The sequence below is a fragment of the Helicoverpa zea genome, chromosome 29, assembly GCF_022581195.2.
Source record: "Helicoverpa zea isolate HzStark_Cry1AcR chromosome 29, ilHelZeax1.1, whole genome shotgun sequence".
NCBI classification, from domain to species: Eukaryota; Metazoa; Arthropoda; class Insecta; order Lepidoptera; family Noctuidae; genus Helicoverpa; species Helicoverpa zea.
Window position 1 is genome coordinate 5,700,117 of NC_061480.1, and position 20,351 is coordinate 5,720,467.

General features: G+C 38.8%; 1 protein-coding gene across 1 annotated transcript in view; it reads right to left on the minus strand.

The window, feature by feature from the left end:
- The window catches only part of LOC124644131 (transferrin-like), a 39,396-nt gene extending 21,506 nt beyond the window's left edge, over window positions 1-17,890 (minus strand). Inside the window, exon 1 of the mRNA XM_047183361.1 lies at window positions 17,637-17,890. Coding sequence (XP_047039317.1) covers window positions 17,637-17,733 — 97 coding nt within the window. The 5' untranslated portion in view covers window positions 17,734-17,890. The remainder of the gene's footprint in view (window positions 1-17,636) is intronic.
- Between the last annotated feature and the right edge of the window lie 2,461 nt (window positions 17,891-20,351).

Sequence of the window (20,351 nt, forward strand, 5' to 3'; positions counted from 1 at the left end):
GATTCCAAGCGTTTGATAGATAGGAATATAAATTAAAATGTAAATATGTATCTGTTTTATTGAATACCTGCTCTTCTAACAGATTATGACCTGCTATTCTAAATAGGGATTTGGTTTTCTATCTATCTACCTAATGTTTCAAAGGCACAAGTATGCTTAACAAAGTCAAGCACAAAAAAAAATGTACATAACTTGAACTTTATGTTCAAGAGCAGAGAGTTCACATTAGCATTAAAAGTTGACGAGTACTGGGAATATTTGACGAGTATCCGTACAAATCAGACGACTATTGGTACAAATCGCCCTTTTTTTACTTTTGCCTTAATAAGTACATAAACCCATGAAAATGATTTAAAAAACATTAATTACTTAGAATAACGAATAAATACTCTATCACGTCATGCAAAAATTTTCATTTTATATTGAATATTTTACACACAGTAGCGCTTCAAAGTCGGTGATTTCCGAAATCCGACGAGTATTGGTACGTTTACCTTAAATCTAGCTGAAACAAAACCATTTGATTTCAGCACTCGGTGTAACGTAACAGCCGGTGACCGTCAAAACACTTACAGCCAGTTTCTTCATCAAAAGTAAAAGCCAAAGTCAAAGTAATGTCTAAAGTAAAAGTAACGGTCAAATTCATTTTTTCTATTAGTTTTGCTGTCACTTTAGCCTTGAAAAAAACGAATTTGACCGTAACTTTTACTTTAGACATTACTTTGACTTTTACTTTTGATGAAGAAACTGGCCGTTAGATCTTTATAGTTATTTAGTACTAATACTAAACTAGGCGTTAACGGTAATGGCTGTTATAAAATCATCTTAACTCTGAAATATTTCAATACTAACGTTTACGATTAATGCTCAATCCTTCTCCGTGTGAGAGGAGGCCTGTGCCCAGCAGTGGGACGATAAAAAGGCTGTAACAGAACAGAACGTTTGCCCCGACTTCGCATACATTTACTTGGAAATTGAGCAAAAATGTGTAATACTGATTCCACGAGGGTAATGTGTTTCATCGCATTTCGTATGCGGATTTTAGATTCAAAGTGGAAGTCACTTTGAATATTTCGCTTAATATTTTAAGTGCGGTGGGGGAACAATAAAATTGTACTTTGAGTGCGGAAATTTCTAGTATTAGAACGTAATCGCGGGCTTATAAGTATTATGTAAAGGAAAAGTTTAATTTTTTAGAGCTTAAAAAAATCTGCTCACTTTTAATTCGGATATTTTTAATAGATTTTTCTTACAATCAATTCTTTGTCTCATAAATACCTACTCGTAACACTTTGAGGCCAGAGAAAAGTGCCTTTTAATGTTCGTTCCAATGAACATAATCGAGTCGATTTTCATTGTAAAGCTAGAAATATTTACTTATTTGAAAACTAGAATACCTAGCTATGAAGTTGCAATAAACTATGAAGGTGCAATAAACCGTGAAAGTTCATATATTCAGACATTTTATAAAGCCTTAACGCGTTGCTTGATTAAAATACAACGCCTGAATGCCCCTGGCGTTAACTTAATTCAATATACTTTATATTTTCAGTAAAGTAGTTAAAACTGATGGAAGTTTTCCGAAATCATTATAATCAGATGCAGGGGCCCGATTCTCCTAAGTTAATAATGTCAAAATCGAATAGAAATCGAATCGCAATATGATAGCAATAGCAGTTTTAACCATATCGGGCATTCTGCTACTAATAAAAGACCAATCGTATTCGATTGACATTTGATTGGTGTGCGATTGGTCTGCTATTTTGGTGATTTTGGTCTATACGGTAGTTTGCTGTACAATCATTTTGCAATCGTAAATCGTTTGCAGACAAAATGATTCATTATTGAATGACAGAAAAGGATAAAAACGTTTATTTCAAAGAAAAAATAGCGGAATGCCACATACATTTCAATCGTAATCGAGTCGGGATTGGATATCAGACGAACGTGAATCGTATATTGCTTAAGTAAAATTAGGAGAATCGGGCCCCAGGTGGTAACCTACAGTCCAATTATCTTTGGAAATTGGAAGCCGAACCTTTGATTAAATTAATATGGTACAGTGTTCATTAAGTTAATCTTTAACGTTATACTGGAACTGTCATTTATTTAACTTTGTGTACCTACTATATGGGTGTCGCTTTATTTACATGTGTATGCCTCGGGACCGAAATCTACTAAATATGTAGTATGTAATAATGTATACAAGGTGTTGATTTGCATTTGTGCCATAGTTCAGGAGGAGGACATACAATACGTAAATAATCGATTTGACGGGAAATAACTAATATGCACTGCTTTTTTTGTCATTGTAATGTCGTGGTATTTCCGAAGTCATCCAATTTTATGAATGAAATTTATGAGTGATCGTTGCGTATGCTTTGTGTTTGCGTTTGTGTGAGGGCGCAGCACGGTTTTAAGGCCAGTAACACACGCACCAAGTTTAAATAAGGCTAGATGACATTTACGGAATTCCGAAAAAAATTAAAGATAAAATATTACGTACCAATTTTTTTATTGATTTGGGTCGAGAATCATTAGCATAATTACCTCCTTGAATATGGCACGGATGCAAATCAACAGCTTGTATACAATTTAGTAGATTAATGATTGGTCAATAAATAGGAATATGATGTGAGTATGATGATTTCAAATGGCGCCAGCCTTCGGACTCGCAGCATTTACTGAATTAATTTCAAAATAAAACATTAGCAGCCCTACTACAAAAACTTAAACATTTGTTGAACACTTGTCTAAAAAAAGTGTGGCTGCAAAACGGACCTTATTTCAACGTCATAATCTGACTTTTTAAACAAGTGTTCAACAGACTTAAAAGTTTTTGTGGTACGACGGTAGTATCTAAGAAAAGCGACACATGAATGCAGTGACACCAAGTTCAGTCTAGTGACATACAACGTACCAAATGTACATGAATGTACAGCTTCCAGCAAACCCTCAGTAGGACCATAACTTCCAGTTATATACGAGCCGGGTCTACCAGTGGACATTTACGGCCTTCTACACTTGTCTGCTTTTATAAATGAATAAATAACTGAAAATGTCTCACTCTACGTGAAGAGGTTGCAAGCTTGCAGTTTTATCTAGGTATACATCTATACATATAATAATTCTGTAAAAAAACTATGTCTGTACATTGAATATATTTAAAAAATAATAATTGGGTGGGGTTTAGAAACAGTAATGGATCACAAATCCAAAAAAAAAATTCTGTCTGTTTGTCTGTATGTCTGATTGTTTGTACACGCTAATCTTCCGAACTACTGAACGGATTTCAATGATTTTTTCTTTGTTGTATCAGTATTAAGCCTGGTCAACATATAGGCTATAATTTATCTTCGAAACTTGAAGACCTGATGCAGAACTCCAACAGACCAACAAAACTATAAGAGATACAAAAATGATGCCATGGCAAAAATTGTTTCATGTGATGAGCATTTTCAGCTGAGATAATAAATTTTAAGATCTGGAACACCTGATGTGGAACCCCAAGAGCCCAGCTTCTCTGTACCATATACAAGTATGACGTTTTAGCAAAAGTTGTTCAATTTGATAAGCACTTTCTATTGACTTATACAAATTGAAGATCTAAAACACCTGATGTGGAACTCCAGGGGCCCAGCTAGACTATAGCATATAGAGGTATGACGTTTTAGCAAAAGTTGTTCAATCTGATAAGCACTCTCTAAAACACCTGATGTGGAACTCCAGGAGCCCAGCTAGACTATAGCATATGAAGATGTGACGTTTTAGCAAAAGTGGTTCAATCTGATAAGCACTCTCTATTGACGTATAAACATCGAAGATCTGGAACACCTGATGTGGAACTTCAAGAGCAATACTACACTTGAAATGTATAGAAATGAATGTTATGAAATAGGTATGGTGAATCAAAAAAAGTAATTAGTCCGTCTTTTAGATAACCCTAAAATAATGGACACGTATTTTTCTTCTCTCTCTCACAAACAAATAATAACGACAACGCTTGAATTTCCTTTTAAGTCACTGCTTAGTACAAATTTTACATACCTAGACGTGGCGTCACGAGCCCCCACTCTCCGACTTTGTTGCGTTATATCTCATTATTATTTTGTATGTCTCTTCCAGACCTCGGGACTACAGAGTTCCGAATTTTTGAGAGGCAAACGTGGGGCCGAAGCCAACACGCTGAAGCCCTTTTGAGACAACTTTAATGAAATGGTGACACAAAACCAATATACATTATAGAAATGAACCCAAGGACAATCCCGCATGACGCAGGTCCTCACCGGACACGGTTGTTTCGGGAGGTACCTGCACCGCATCGGTCGTGAGGAGGCGCCCGGGTGTCACCATTGTGCGGACAGCCCCGAGGACACGGTGGACCACACAGTCCAGGTGTGCCCCGCATGGGAGGGGCACCGCCGGGTCCTCGTCGAGGCTTTGGGCGGCGGCGACCTCTCGCGTCCGGCCCTGGTTCAGGCCATGGTCCGGGGCGAGAGGGAATGGGATGCCGTCGCCTCCTTCTGCGAAGCGGTCATGCTCGAGAAGGAGGAGGCGGAACGCCAGAGAGTTCGCACCTCTCATCCCGGCCGCCGCGCTGGACCAGGTAGACACCATGGGCGCCGGGTGTCGCGAGATGACTCCCGGCCACCGTAGGCGTGGGTCTGTGGGCGGTGAGTTCGGGTGGCTCATCGTCCCTCTGTCTTCCTAGACGACAGACCCGTGTCGACGGCGCGCGTTGTTCCACGCGCTCCTCAAAGAGACGTCAGCAACCCCAGCGGGGCCCAGCAGGGCCAAGGCCTGCCGGGGCTGCGGGTTGTTCGAAAGAGATACCGCGGCCCTGGTACATAAAAGGCCTATGACGGAACACGACGATTTTAGTCAGTAAAAGTCTGACACTCCCTCACCGCTGCTAACCCACAGCGGGAGGGGTCATTTGATGATTTTACGTCGATAAAAAAAAAAAAAAAAAAAAAAAAAGGACAATCCCCGGTGGACGTCGTTAAAAAAAGACAATCCTCGGTTCTGTGCTAAACTATTGCTAACTATGAAAGAAAACTACTTGGGCTATTGTGATGGGATGTTAGTGGATGACAATGTTTTAGGTACATGTAAAAATGACAGGTGGAGACTCGCCACCTCACTTACTGGGCCCCCTGGAACCAGTCACTGAATAGCAACAAGAGGGCAACAGGGACATGAGCAGCTGAAGGGTGAGGATACCTCGGCGGACTTTAAACGCAGATTACGCGCTCCCTGTGCTTACCATGAGGCACCTACCCTCCGAGCAGGGCTACTAATCCTGCTCTAGCGACTCCACTCTGGACGGCCAAGCCAAGTCAGAGGCGTGAGACCTACCCCCGGCATGGTTCACTCCGACCGGCCGGAGATGGGGGACAGTATAGTCTCCCTGGAGAACTCAGTATATATAGCCCCGCGGGGTCGCTACTCCCCGTCATCAGCCTCAGATGTCCTGCGGTGCCTATATCTCATTATTATTGTCGTTATTATCTCAAGAGCCTTTGTCCCAATTATGTTAAGGGTCGACTTCCAGTCACGATGCAACTGAGTACCAGTGTTTTACAAGGAGCGACTGCCTATCTGCTGCCAAGAATGTTCAAAGACAGCCGGAACCTACAGTTTAACATCCCCTCCAAATAACGGTCAATGGTATCCAAAATATACGTAGAAAGTACATACGAACTTAGAAAAGTTGCATTGGCAGGCACTTGCCAGACCTGAAATCAAAGACGCACGCTCATACTTGAGAGATTGGTTCTCTACCCACTAAACCACCACGACTTCCACTAAGTCACCACGGCTTTGTCATCTATTTAATGTTTTTTTACGTAATAATATGTGTAATATTTTTGCCACACACAACTTAAATGTGGACTAATTAGAATCACTACTGTTATCCCTATGGTCACGTCTATTGCGGTTCAGTTCTCAGCGTTTTGTTAGGCTGCTGTGTTTTTGCCGGTAAAGTACAAAAATTAAATATATGGAACGTTTCCAATGGTTATGCGTATTCCGTTGTTTTCAAGTCAACGGGCCCTTAAAATTCAATATCAGACTATTCAGATCTCTGATTTTGCTGACCCCGTAGTCGCTGGCATAAGGGACAGGATCCGCGTACGAAGTCGCGAGCAGAAGCTAGTACTATAAATATAAATCTGTAGAAAAGTAATTTTTGTACATTGAAGAAATTGACAAAAAAAATTGCCAGCATGTTAAAGGATAACTAACAGAACCCATTTTTGTCATTTTTGTCTGTTTATCTGTTTTTTTTGTGCGCGATTTACGTAAAATCTACGAATTCAATGAAGACAATGCTTATATACAAAAATTCTACGTAACTTGAGGTATTACTTAGTTTTTGTTTAATCGAAATCAATCCACTCTATCAAAAGATATTATTAATTTAGTGAGTTCAAGAAGTAAAATATTACGACACGCAATCTGTTTACTTTTAAAAACTGTACATTTGAATGTTGTACTTCTATTCGTTGATCGGCCTATTATTTATCAATCTTTAAACAGAAAATCACACCTTTATAAGTAACTTCGGAAGAAAAATAAAATTTTATGAAAATTGTGTTTACCCAAGGCTAAAAGTAGCTGGGCTGCGGGTTGTTCGAAAGAGATACCGCGGCCCTGGTACATAAAAGGCCTATGACGGAACACGACGATTTTAGTCAGTAAGAGTCTGACACTCCCTCACCGCTGCTAACCCACAGCGGGAGGGGTCATTTGATGATTTTACGTCGCTAAAAAAAAAAAAGGCTAAAAGTAGCTCCATCTGTGGTAAATAATAAACATCACATTTGTCAAAGAAGCGAGGTAGTAAATAACAATTAGTTACCATTTACATTCATTTTCATTTAAAAATATAAAATATAGGTTGCCACCGATATCGGGCACAGGGTCCAAGGTACCGGCGGTTAGGGTCCCAGAAACAGAAACCTCACAATGCGCCGTATCAAGGAGTACTGCCTTCTGAATCAGTCAGGGCTGATTTTTTGTTCGTTCATCAGATCTTTGAAAGTGTTTCGGTGGATACTTACTGTCGTCCTGTTTACGTGTTCCACAAAATATGGTATTTAAACGTCCTCCGCAAGAGAACGAACGTTTGTGCTATACATAAAGGCGAAATTTTCCCGGTGTGCGTTAGTGACGCACAGAATACAACACTATGTTTCTTTTGATTTGCTGGCTCCGCCAAGAAGTGACAAATTGCGAACGTACATTTTGAAAATCTTGGCAAAACTGCAGGTTTCAAGTACGAACACATGAATTGGACTCTCACAGATACGTACATTTTGCCTATTCGTGAACTAATGCAAACATTTCGGTGGAGCCTTAACATAGTGAGTGAGTGCACAGAAAATCCCCGTCATGCAAGTGTTTCTCCCCTGTAGTAGAAATTATCCTACCCTATGCGCCAGCCTGATGACTCATGTCATCATCCATCCAGCTATTCCCCAACTATGTTGGTGTTGGCTTCCAGTCACCGAATCTGTTCGAGTACCTACCAATATTTTGCTTAGAGCGACTACCTATCTGATCTCTTCAATCCTGTCAACTACACAAGACGTTATCCATAGTAAGTCTGAGAGACTTTCTGGCTTCTGATTAGACGATTAAATGTAAAAATGACAGCTTCGTCAGACTCAAAGCATATGTACCCCGATTAGATTATAGCTGTTTCCTGTGAGAATTACTTACGCACCAAACGTAATAATTTTCCAAATTGGCTGACTAGATCCAGAGATTTCCACAACGTCACAAAACTTTAGGTACTTCTTTTATTTAGAAAAATGATTACACATCCACAACAAAACCTTGATAGATGAATCTGTGCGCCTGCTAATTAGTAATCCTAATTATATTGTCAAGTGAAAAAATGCACCTACGGGATAAGTGTTATTTTGACGATTCACGCAGACGAAGTCGCGGGCAACAACTAGAGAGTAGGTGACTAATTTTGAGGTTACAAGAGCTTTCGGATAGTTATAAAAAACTAGCTTCCGCCCGCGGCTTCGCCCGCGTAGAGTTCACTTATACGCGTTTCCAAGAGAACTCTTCAAAAGTCCGGGATAAAAACTATCCTATGTTCTTTCTCAAGGTCAACTCTATCTCTGTACCAAATTTTATTAAAATCAGTTCAGTGGTTTAGACGTGAAAGCGTAACAGACAGACAAACATACAGAGTTACTTCCGCATTAATAATATTATAGTAGCGATTAAGTAAAAACAAGGAAAGTTTAGGAGGAAATTCGAAGGTTCTATATGTGAGAAGAGAAAAAGAGCCAACAGGAAACTCGTTCAATTAATTTCATTTCAAAGGACAAGGTTTTAATTTTATTTTTATTGCTTCATATAAACTTGAAATATATAGGTTAGGGTTAGAATATTAACACGTGTATTTAATTTTTAAAAATCATTTCATTGAATTCAAACTAACGAATTCCCAGTGAAATTGATTCTATGATATTATTGAGCATCAATAATGAATTCCCAGGATTTTTTACATACATATTTTAATCTGCTAAACGAATTGCACCAAAATAATTATAAGGTATACATAGGAAAGTGTATTGCGAAAGATACTTAACTTACTTATGTAGGAATCAAACCGCATTTGTATCAATAAAACTACGTACAAGTATCATATTTCCATTTCTATCTATCGAATCTACCACAATACTCGTAAGCATTTCTATTACCAGTTTACAAAAACCTATACATACCAGTATCGCTATATGTTCTTAGAAGAATACAAGAGGCCAACTTATTTAAGAAAGATATTCCATTCAAAGTTTCAGGGAGTCCATCATCATCATCCTCCGAGCCTTTTCCCAACTATGTTGGGGTCGGCTTCCAGTCTAACCGGATTCAGCTGAGTACCAGTGCTTTACAAGAAGCGACTGCCTATCTGACCTCCTCAACCCAGTTACCCAGGCAACCCGATACCCCTTGATTAGACTGGTGTCAGACTTACTGGCTACTGACTACCCGTAACGACTGCCAAGGATGTTCAATGACAGCGGAGAGTTCAGGGAGTCCAATACAAGCTAAATAAATAATGTCGGGACACCTTTTTCACACACGGTCGGTTAGCCCCATGGTAAGTTATTTATTAACTTGTGTTATGGGTGCTAACACAACTGATAAACTACATATAGCTACATATGTACATATTTATAAATACATATCATAACACCCAGGGGCCCGATTCTCCTAATTTTACTTAAGCGACATACGATTCACGTTCGACTCGGTTCGACTGAGATCCAATCCCGACTCGATTACGATTGAAGCGTATGTGGCATTCCGCTATTTTTTCTTTGAAATAAACGTTTTTATCCTTTTCTGTCATTCAATAATAAATCATTTTGTCTGCAAATGATTTACGATTGCAAAATGATTGTACAGCAAACTACCGTATAGACCAAAATCACCAAAATAGCAGACCAATCGCACACCAATCAAATGTCAATCGAATATGATTGGTCTTTTATTAGTAGCAGAATGCCCGATATGGTTAAAACTGCTATTGCGATCATATTGCGATTCGATTTCTATTCAATTTTGACATTAATAACTTAGGAGAATCGGGCCCCAGACCACGGCCAACAAGCATGCTCATCACACAAATGTCGACCGAACCGGGAATCGAACCCGGGACCTCAGGTTCGGCGGTCCGGCATGATGACCATCGCGCCATCGAGGTCGTAAATACCTGATCTTTGTAATGTGCGTACTACCATTCTCCTTCATACTGATTTATGAGCCCAAACAAACTATCGGCCGACTAAAAGTTTGCAGTGTGCTCTTATAAGACAATTAAAGAAATAAAAAAATATTACTCGCTTACTCACTGGCACGTGAAGAAAAAAAAAACAAATACAAAGTGTTAATTATCTCCGTGGAGGTTTTAATGTAGGTAGGTAAATTTTATATTATTTCACTTTTAAATCTTAGTTTGACCTTATCTTTGTTAGTTTTATTGTTTGTTTTACTTTACAAATGAAATCCGGCATGATACAAACAGCCTGTAGAACCTGTTTAGGTAGTTTTATCCTGAATTATTTTGCACTTTAGAACAAAACAACAAGTCATTGTGCTGAATACTTCACGCATCCGGAGATAAAGTAGCCTATAGCTTTACGGACTTAGATAGTTCGTAGAACTACACTGACATATTTTTTTTAAATTGGTCCAGCAGGTCCTGAGATACATACCTACTTATAGCGCGTCCTACGAATACTCTTCAGCTTATTTAAGAATAGATGTAAGTATTTATGTTTTTATAATACAATACAAACAATCAAAATTCAAATATTTTTGGTGCAATTGACAGTTCTGTCAATCAGCACAAAAAATGATGGAAACTTCCATAATTTCCCTAGATTTACCTACTGCTGTCAACAGTTGAAAATATGCGAAACTATATACCTACTATTTTTATTTTTATTTTCAAATTCAAAACTCCGCTTTACAATAATAAATAGCAATCTGACTCAAAAACAAAAGAAAAAAGCAATCAAATAACAAAATATTCACTTAAAACTTAACAATTCCTAAAGCTAAATAATTTTGACATTATAACACGTTTTTGAAGGTCCTTCACGCGATGCGGTCAAACTTGCTTTACAAATGGCGGATAGCAAGATGCATGCCTAATAATATTGTGTATGTAAATGATGTCACATTCTTAATACTGATAATAAGTTTTGTATTTAAACTGGGGAGTCACGTGACTTTCGTATTTTGATGATAGAAATATGGACATTGTTAAAAGAAACTTTTAGGTGCGTCGATGCAGACTAGAAGTCGGTACCTAGTGGATAACTGCTATGTTTATTTCATATCGACTGATAAAGGACGGAGATACACGCGAACGAACATAAAAAACCAATACCTACAAACATCTAAATTAAGTACCCCCTCATTTTTGAAAAGTCGTTTAATCGTATATCTTCCTTTATTCTGGTTTTCCTAAAACTTGGGCAGTTGACTTTCGTCTTTATAATATATAGTTGCTTCTGCCAGCGGTGTCATCTCCCCGAGTCCTATGGGTATGTGCCACTTCCAAAATGGACAACAGTTAGAAGTTAAAATAAACTTATGTATACGTATATACCTACAACTTAAAACTAATACAGTGCATCAAAAAATTGCTCCTCATCGCTGCTTAATCGTCACTGGGTAATGTACCCAAAAGGCTGCATAGCATTGACAACAGTTTATCATTATTAGCGCGTTCATTTAAATAACCAAACTTTTAGCTTTATAATATTATCATAGATCCAATACAATCAATCAATTTATTATTAAAATTGAAATAATTAAAAAATGCAACTACCTATTTCAAAATAATCGCTAAGTTTGGGAATCACAATTCATTTAACTTTCACGGAACACCAAAATTGGACTTCCTTCCTTGTACCATCCAATTTTTGAGGTAAAATGATAAAAAAATCTTTTGCCTTTTCAGCATGTCATTTACCCTACCCACACCATTAATTATCATCTTACAATTTTGAGAATTTGTAGCGGATGTAAGAAAATCCCCGAAGCGCCCGAATCAAGGAAAATATCACATAAAGCATGATGATTGATTTCCGAGAAAAAACTTCAAGTTCAACGTCTTGTATGTAAGTAATCTATACTATATGTCATAAAGAGGAAACATTAATTTGTTTGTTTGTTTTGTACCCTGAAGGCTCCGAAACTAGGGAATCGATTTGAAAAAATCACAGTTGGAAATTGGAAAGCTACGCTGTTCCCGCATAACGTCCTACTTCCTACTATTGATACTATAAATATTATCGATATTATAAATGTGAAACTTTGTGAGATTGTATGACTGTATGTTTGTTATTCTCGTCCTTCTCGCAATTATGTATTAGTCTAGATGAAGTGAACTCCTATGATTATTTTATTTTTTAAGATTTATTTACTGCCATTACCTTTGCGCATCCAATATAATAATGCTTTTAGGGCGATGTTGAGACTGATGCCACCTTACTGTAGTGCATCGGGCATGTTCGCGGATGCACAAACGGACGACTACTTCGCTATTATGCGTAAGAAAGTTGCGTCGATGGTAAGGTAAACGCGGGTGAAGTCGTCATGCCCCAATAGTCGTCAATCAATCTAAAAACTTTTATTTATTATTTCTACTGAACTTAAAATGGGCCGGTTTATATGTCAACGTATTGTTGATAACATATTGCACGATTTAAATGACAATACGGGGTTTTAACAGTCATGGCATCGGAGATATGTTAGTCGAAACGTGTGTGCCCTAACAAAATCGTTTTTTCATGAAGTTCAGCTGTCAAAAGTGAAACTCAGCACGTGGTTTTGTGTTTTGATTTACATAACCCCACTGTGGTCTGTGGTATGTTTCTTTGTTTAATTAGATAGTTAAGTTTATTTGCTAACGATGTAATATGCAATTTGGAATACTTTTAACATAGAAGATATATTTTTTTAATGTGACATCTATTGGTACTTTAAAACTCCCATTTGACCCAAAACTCGTCAATTTTAGAATTATTATGACGAGTACTGGGACATGCTCAAAAGTTGCACCTAAACTCGTCATATTGAGGATATTTTGTGTTTTACAGTACAAAATGCGAATAAATAGTTAATATTGGGACTTTTACAAAATTGTTAACTCTCTAGAACAAACATATTTAAGGTTTAGACTACATTTGTTGATAAAACTCTGTTTGACTTCACTGTTCTTACACTATGCTTTTTGTTCGAAATAACTGCATGTCGTCACGCGTATTGTACCGCGTCTCCCTAACGTGCCTTAATAAGCGCCTGTATAAAAAAAATATGTCATTCAACTAGCTAACTCTTTTGACACAAAAAATATTAAAATAGGTTTTAAAACTAAGATGACATAGCTTCCAGCGCTGTTACTTCTTTGCTTGTCGTATTCGATATTGATGGGTAAAGAGTAATCTTAAGTAAGATTTTTTTATTTAAAATTGTATCTAGTGATTACATGATTGTAATTTTAATAGCAGATCATGACTGTAAGAAACTACAAGCAAGAGGGCCTTTTAAAAGTCATGGAAGCTGTTTAGAATAGAATAATGAAATTCTAAACCGCCGTGGAACGCCGGCTTAGAATTGCGTTCCCCCAAATCATCCCGTGGGTGTCTAAGGGACAAACCGAAGGTCGGGCAGCAACGCCCTCCGTGTACCGCACACCCTCACTGCGATCGCCAACCCGCCTGCCAAGCGTGGCGATTAACGGCAAACTATGATTATGATAGGCACAGCAAGCACGCCCCCAGTCCCCGGCAGCTCCGCTATCCCTGGCGCGGGTAGCTGTCAAGGTAACGGCGGAGCAGTGGGAGCTAAGAATCCCCGGAAGAGATCCGGCTACCCACCCCCACGATGACTGGCCCTGGTAACACACAACATACGCACATTGAGGACTGACGAAAGGATCTGCGAGCTGGAAGAGGAGTTCAGCAAGTTACATTGGGACATTATAGGGTTACGCGAGGTCCGTAGAGAGGGAAAGTCTGGTAACTTGCTCTACTACCGGGAGGGCGACCAACAGTCCCAAGGTGGTGTCCGGTTTCTCGTTCACAAGTCCCTCGTGAGCAACATAACAACCATCGACAGTGTGTCGAACAGGGTGGTATACCTAATACTCAGAATATCAGAAAGATATTCGCTGAAGGTCATTCAGTTGTACGCACCGACCTCGTCACACTCCGAATCGGAATCTCCGATGATGAGGTGGAGACTATGTATGAGGACGTAAGTAGAGCCATACATAGTTCCAAAACCCAACTTCACTGTTGTTATGGGGGACTTTAATGCTAAGTTGGGAAAGAAAAGCGGCGATGAGTTGAGAGTGGGGCAATTTGGGTATGGGTAACGGAACCCTAGGGGACAGAGGCTGGCCGACTTTCTAGAGAAAGAGGGACCCTTCATGATGAACTCTTTCTTCCAGAAGCCGCCTCACAGGAAATGGACCTGGTTAAGTCCCGATGGTTTTACGAGAAACGAGAAAGACTTTTTCATGACCGATAAGAAACGGGTATTCAGCGACGTCTCTGTGATCAATAGGGTAAAAACCGGTAGCGATCACCGAATCGTAAGAGCCTCGCTCAATATTAATGTTAAACTTGAAAGGTCCAGTCTGATGAAGTCTACGCTCCGACCTACTCGGTCCCATATTCAAAACCCAGAAAGCTTTCAACTCGAGCTCTCTAATCGCTTTGCTTGCCTTGAGAACCTAGCATCAGTGGACGAGATCAAAGACGGGCTAGTGGAAACTGTCCGCACAGTAGGGTCTAAGTTTTTTAGACCCTGCCGTAAAGATAGACCACAAAAACTGACCGACCAAACCTTAAACCTCATGGCATAACGACGTTTGCTACAGTTGCAGTATTCCAGCGACACGAAGTCATATGGGCAGCTCAATAGACGAATACCTAAGTCCTTGCGACATGATCTGCCTCTCTTTAATACAAATCGTGTTAAAGAGACCATACAGCGAAACCAACGCCTTCAAGCTCCTGGAATGCGAAGGACTTGGCATCAACATCAACGGCGAATACATCACTCACCTTCGGTTTGCCGATGACATCGTAGTCATGGCAAAGTCGATGGAGGAACTCAGTATGATGCTCGATGGCCTCGACCGAGTTTCACAACGGGTGGGCCTGAAAATTAACATGGACAAGACGAAAATTATGTCAAATGTCCATGTTGAGCCCACCCCGGTCTCTGTTGGAAGCTCGGTACTCGAAGTAGTTGACTCCTATATCTATCTAGGACAAGTAGTCTAATTAGATAGCTCCAACTTCGAGAAAGAGGTCAACCGCCGAATCCAACTCGGCTGGGCAGCGTTCGGGAAACTACGCAATATCTTTTCGTCCGACATACCTCAGTGCCTCAAGACGAAAGTCTTCAATCAATGTGTGTTACCAGTGATGACTTACGGCACCGAAACGTGGTCTCTCACTATCGGCCTCATCTCAAAGCTCAAAGTCGCTCAAGGAGCTATGGAGAGGGCTATGCTCGGAGTTTCTCTACGCGATCGAATCCGAAATGAGGAGATCCGTAGACTAACTAAAGTCACCGATATAGGCCACCGGATTAGCAAGTTGAAGTGGCAATGGGCAGGCCATATTGCTCGCAGAGCAGATGATCGATGGGGTTGAAAAGTGCTGGAGTGGCCTAGTAAGCGCACGCAGCGTAGGACGTCTACCAACAAGGTGGACAGACGAAAGAAGACGCTGGATGCAGGTCGCCCCCAACAGGTATCCGTGGAAATCCAAGGGGGAGGCCTATGTTCAGCAGTGGACGTCCTATGGCTGAGATGATGATAAATGAATGTGACTTTTATTTTTTGTGAAAACTGATTATTTTATTTTACAATTTAAATATTTTTATAGTAATAATTTTACTCGTGCTACAATATGCACATGACTCCATGGTTATTATGATTAAGAAATATAACATATACATATTTTATAGACTGATTTTGTGATTCCAAGCGTTTGATAGTTAGGAATATAAATTAAAATGCAACTAAGTATCTGTTTTATTGAATACTAAATAGGGATTTGATTTTCTATCTATCTATCTAATGTTTCAAAGGCACAAGTATGCTTAACAAATTCAACCACAAAAAATGTACATAACTTGAACTTTATGTTCAAGAGCAGAGAGTTTACATTAGCATTAAAAGTTGACGAGTACTGGGAATATTTGACGAGTATCCGTACAAATCAGACGACTATTGGTACAAATCGCCCTTTCTTTACGTTTGCCTAAATAAGTACATAAACCCATCAAAATGATTAAAAAAACATTAGTTACTTAGAATAACGAATAAATTCTCTATCACGTCATGCAAAAATTGTCATTTTCTATTGAATATTTAACACACAGTAGCGCTTCAAAGTCAGTGATTTCCGAAATCCGACGAGTATTGGTACGTTTACCTTACACAGAGTCAGGGGAAGTACCAACAGCATCCTTAAAGTATTCGCGGATAGACTGGATGGGCCTGCACTGGATAGGTTTGTCAAGCTGCATGTTTTACATGCAACTTGAGAACCCTTCCAGTGAATCAGGCGGTGTATTATTATTATTTTATTTTTTTTCTATTATTATGATTCTAGATTGTAATTATCTAACATAGGTTAAGTTGTTTTTTGTTACTAACATTTTATGGGCCTTGGCGTCTGAATATAAAAGATTTTTATATTTTTTTTTTATATTTTTTATTTTATTACAATGAAATACTATAAATTTTATTTTTTTTTATTAAACTGTAGGTCCCGGCTGTCATTGAACATCCTTGGCAGTCGTTACGGGTAGTCAGAAGCCAGTAAGTCTGACACCAGTCTAACCAAGGGGTATCGGGTTGCCCGGGATACTGGGTTGAGGAGGTCAGATAGGCAGTCGCTTCTTGTAAAGCACTGGTACTCAGCTGAATCCGGTTAGACTGGAAGCCGACCCCAACATGATTGGGAAAAGGCTCGGAGGATGATGATTTTATTACAATGAGCTATTTATATTTGTACATGTTAAACTATGTGTTTAATAAATTTATTTTATTTATTTATTCTTTCACGCAAAAATGGCTGGACTGATTTGGTTGAAATTTGGTATGTAGATAGGCGATACCCTGGATCAACACATAGCTACTTCTTATCAACATACCACGCGGGCGAAGCCGCGAGCGGAAGCTAGTAGGCTATATTTTATCCCGGTACGGCAGAAGTTACGTAGAGATGCGAGTAAAACCGCGGGAAAACAGCTAGTAAATAATAAATCCGCAAACTTTACCGGTAACCTCGGAACGGCTGCATCAATGATGATTGGGTTTTTAGAAGGCCCATTATAAGAACGAGTTTTTAGACGAACCATTATGTCATAACTCGGGTTTTTTGTGAAAAAAAAAGCATTGAACTTTGTATGTTCGGCCTTTTTAGCCGACTTTGAAAAAGGAGGTTCTCAATTTGAACTGTATGTAAGTTTATGCGCGATTTTTTCACGGTTGGCTGAACCGATTTCGATGCGGTTTTCAGCATATTATTTGTCAGACTTAAGAGAAGGTTTTTGGTATACCTACCTATCTAAACCTATAGAAGTCGACTTATTTTTTTGTAAAAAGTGTTTCCTCTAAGAAAGAACCAAGTTACTGCGATCAATCTCTTAAATCACTGGCTACAATCAAAATCAATTAAATAATAATTAGCAAACCACTTAATTTCAGCTATTTACTAAAAATCAAAATAACTTGAACGAGTTTTTAAGTCAGAAAAAGTAGAGGGTAACGACATTCTTGCTCAAGACGATTTACTTAATAGAAATACGAAAAAAAAAGGTTTTATGCTCGTAAGTTCACAAGTTAGACGAGTTTTTCTGCATGGTAAGACATCTTTTTATATTTTTAGATAGAAGTCTAATATCTTTTAGCCTAATTTGAACACAAATCTATGCAGACAATCTAATAAAAAAACAAACAAAAGAAAACTTTTTTGTATTAGGAACAACAAGGTTAACAACTGGTTCAGTGCTTTTGTCTATGAAAAAAAAAACTTTGACACAAAGTCAAACAAAGTACTTACAATTTCCATCATTTCCTGAACCGGTTCCTTGTGACAACACAGCTTTTACACAACAAAAAACTAAAACTAGAAACACGCTCACATTCATTTTGGCCATTTTTTAAATTAAACAACAATATAATTTATTAACATTAAAAAAGCCAATTCGCGCCAAAATCGCTGTCAAATATTGACAAATTTATTTGACAGTTTATTTTTTTAATTCATGATTGTAAACTTTTTACGCGTTCGGATACGTTTTTTGTAAAACGTCTTATATGTATATGAATCGCGCGCGAACTGAGACTTCAAGGTTTTATTACCGACATAATATACATGCATAAGAGTAGACTGTAACGCCACTAAGTTAAACAGGTAATGTGTCTTTAAAAAAGGTGGTATTCACATAGGTATTTTAATTTGTCGGTTAACATTGAGCAATAATTTAGATAATGACCCTGTTTGTGATGACCGTCAATCGGTCATTAAGGGGATCGCGTAATTGCTTATTAATTGTAATATATCCGCCGGAATATTTTTCGAATATTTCTATCGGTACTGTCTATACATTTTTTTTGGTTTGTCCCTTGTAGGGTCCGGAACTACTGAACAGATTTGCTACATTCTTTATGTGATTATTGTTACAGTGGTTATGTTTTGTCTGGGTACGAACAGAAGTTCCCGAGGGATGCGGGTGAACGGGAAAACAGTTTATAATAACAACGATATTCGACCATGGCGGTTGTTCTCAAAAAGATCAGCCAGCTGCTCAGGACATAGCTACCCTTGCTCACTATTCCTTCAATCTCATAGCCCGATGGGACAGCAACCTGACACAACCGGAGAGAGATCACAAGCAGGACCGACATTTACGTGCTCTCCGCTTCCAGGCTCCGGGCTTCTTTGTGAAAGTTAAGTAGCTACTTGCTGAGGCAAGACCGAAACCGAAAACCCCAAGCACGGAAGGAACTATTAACTACTATTAGGCTCAAGTTAACCGGCAACATAGACCTTAGTTTTCTTCAAAACTACTACCATGGATTTTCATGTTCAATTTTCAAAGAAAACAGTTTTTTACGAAAATCTGAGGTTGATATTGTCACTGAACTTGAGCCTATCTAAATAAAAGATATGTAACTGTACCTGCATACTGTTGGTTCATTTCCTAGGTTACTCATAACTAAACCTTGCTTGACTTTGTTCTTAAGTTATTCTTTTGTTTACTTTTCAACAGTGAAGGAACTGGTTATATTTTCCTTCATTTGTTTACCTATTAATAAAGTTGCATTCTACCAGTTGTCTGATTAATTACTTACCGTTTACCACGCCTACCTACTAGATATTCCGGAATGATTTATTGTATTAAGTAACTATTATTATTGGTACTAGCTTCTTATGATGGTACCTAAATACCTTTAGCTTGCAATTGCATATTTTGGGTAAACAGGAAATCCGATCAAAAATAGGTGCTTTGTCAGATTCGTGCTTATACCTACTACTATCGTGGACCTACCTTAACTAAGTAAGCCCGTGGCTAAATCAAAGATCGAACGATTACAAAAGCAACGCTTGGCGCGGTTCAAATACTATGCGCGGTCGGTTCGTGGATGGGTGACCAGCAAGTTCTTCCAACGTCGACGGGAAGCAGTGGATGCGGGTTGCTGTAGATCGCTGAAGTGGCAAAACTTGGAGACGCCTTTGCCCAGCAGTGGACTTCCGTCGGTTGAAATGACGACGCCGAAACATACTCTTCAGCTTTATAATATTGACACTCGAAGATAGATGCATCTCATACGTATTTTCAGTGTTTTTTTCAGAGTTTATTACCGTTCCCTATGCTACTTTACCTCTACAAAGGAAAAGCTCTTGGCAGACTGATACACAAGAAAGTGATCCAATAAAGTTGTATTTTCCTTTGAAGTCTAAAAAATAATAAATAAACCTACAAAGGACAGCCTAGGGCCATTGCCCAGAAACACAGTACCGAGAACAAAATGACACACAAACAGGTTTTGTGTAAATAGATCGGAATAACTGGTATTCAACCTCTGTGGTAAAGTACTGAAACTCGTTTGTGGGCTAAAGGAAATCCCCATGCAACGCGTCAGATTAATTACTAAGGAAAAGAGGATCTTTGGTCAGTTAGTTCAGTCGTTACGTTTAGTCAGAAGCCAGTAAGTCTGACCACTCTTACTTAGAGGTATTGAGTTGCCCGGGCAACTGGGTTGAGGACGTCAGATAGACAGTCGCTCTTTGTAAAACACTGGCACTCAGTTGCATGCGGTTAGACTGGAAGCCGACCCCATGAAATGATGAACTGGATTTAAATTCTGTGTTAATGTACTAAAACTAGTTTGTAAAGTAAGGAAATCCCCCTGCAACGCCTCGATTTAATCGCTAAGGAAAAGGCATTCCCCAAGATATGCAATATTGTAAAGTATCATGAATCATCATCGACCTTTTTATTGTACCACTGCAGGGTATACCTCGTCCCATAAAGTGTAGTCGAATAATTTGCAGAAGGATTGGGCGTTTATAAATAGATCCCACTACCATTTTGAAAGATCGGCAATGTGTGTGATAGATAAGTACATGCGATATGAGTCCAACTGACGTATTTCATTTTGAGTTTCACTAAAAATCTACACTGTACTATTGTATATTTAAGGTTTGCAGGCTACCAGCATTGATATACAAAATGTCAATTGGACGTAGTTATGCAGAAACGTTCCAACC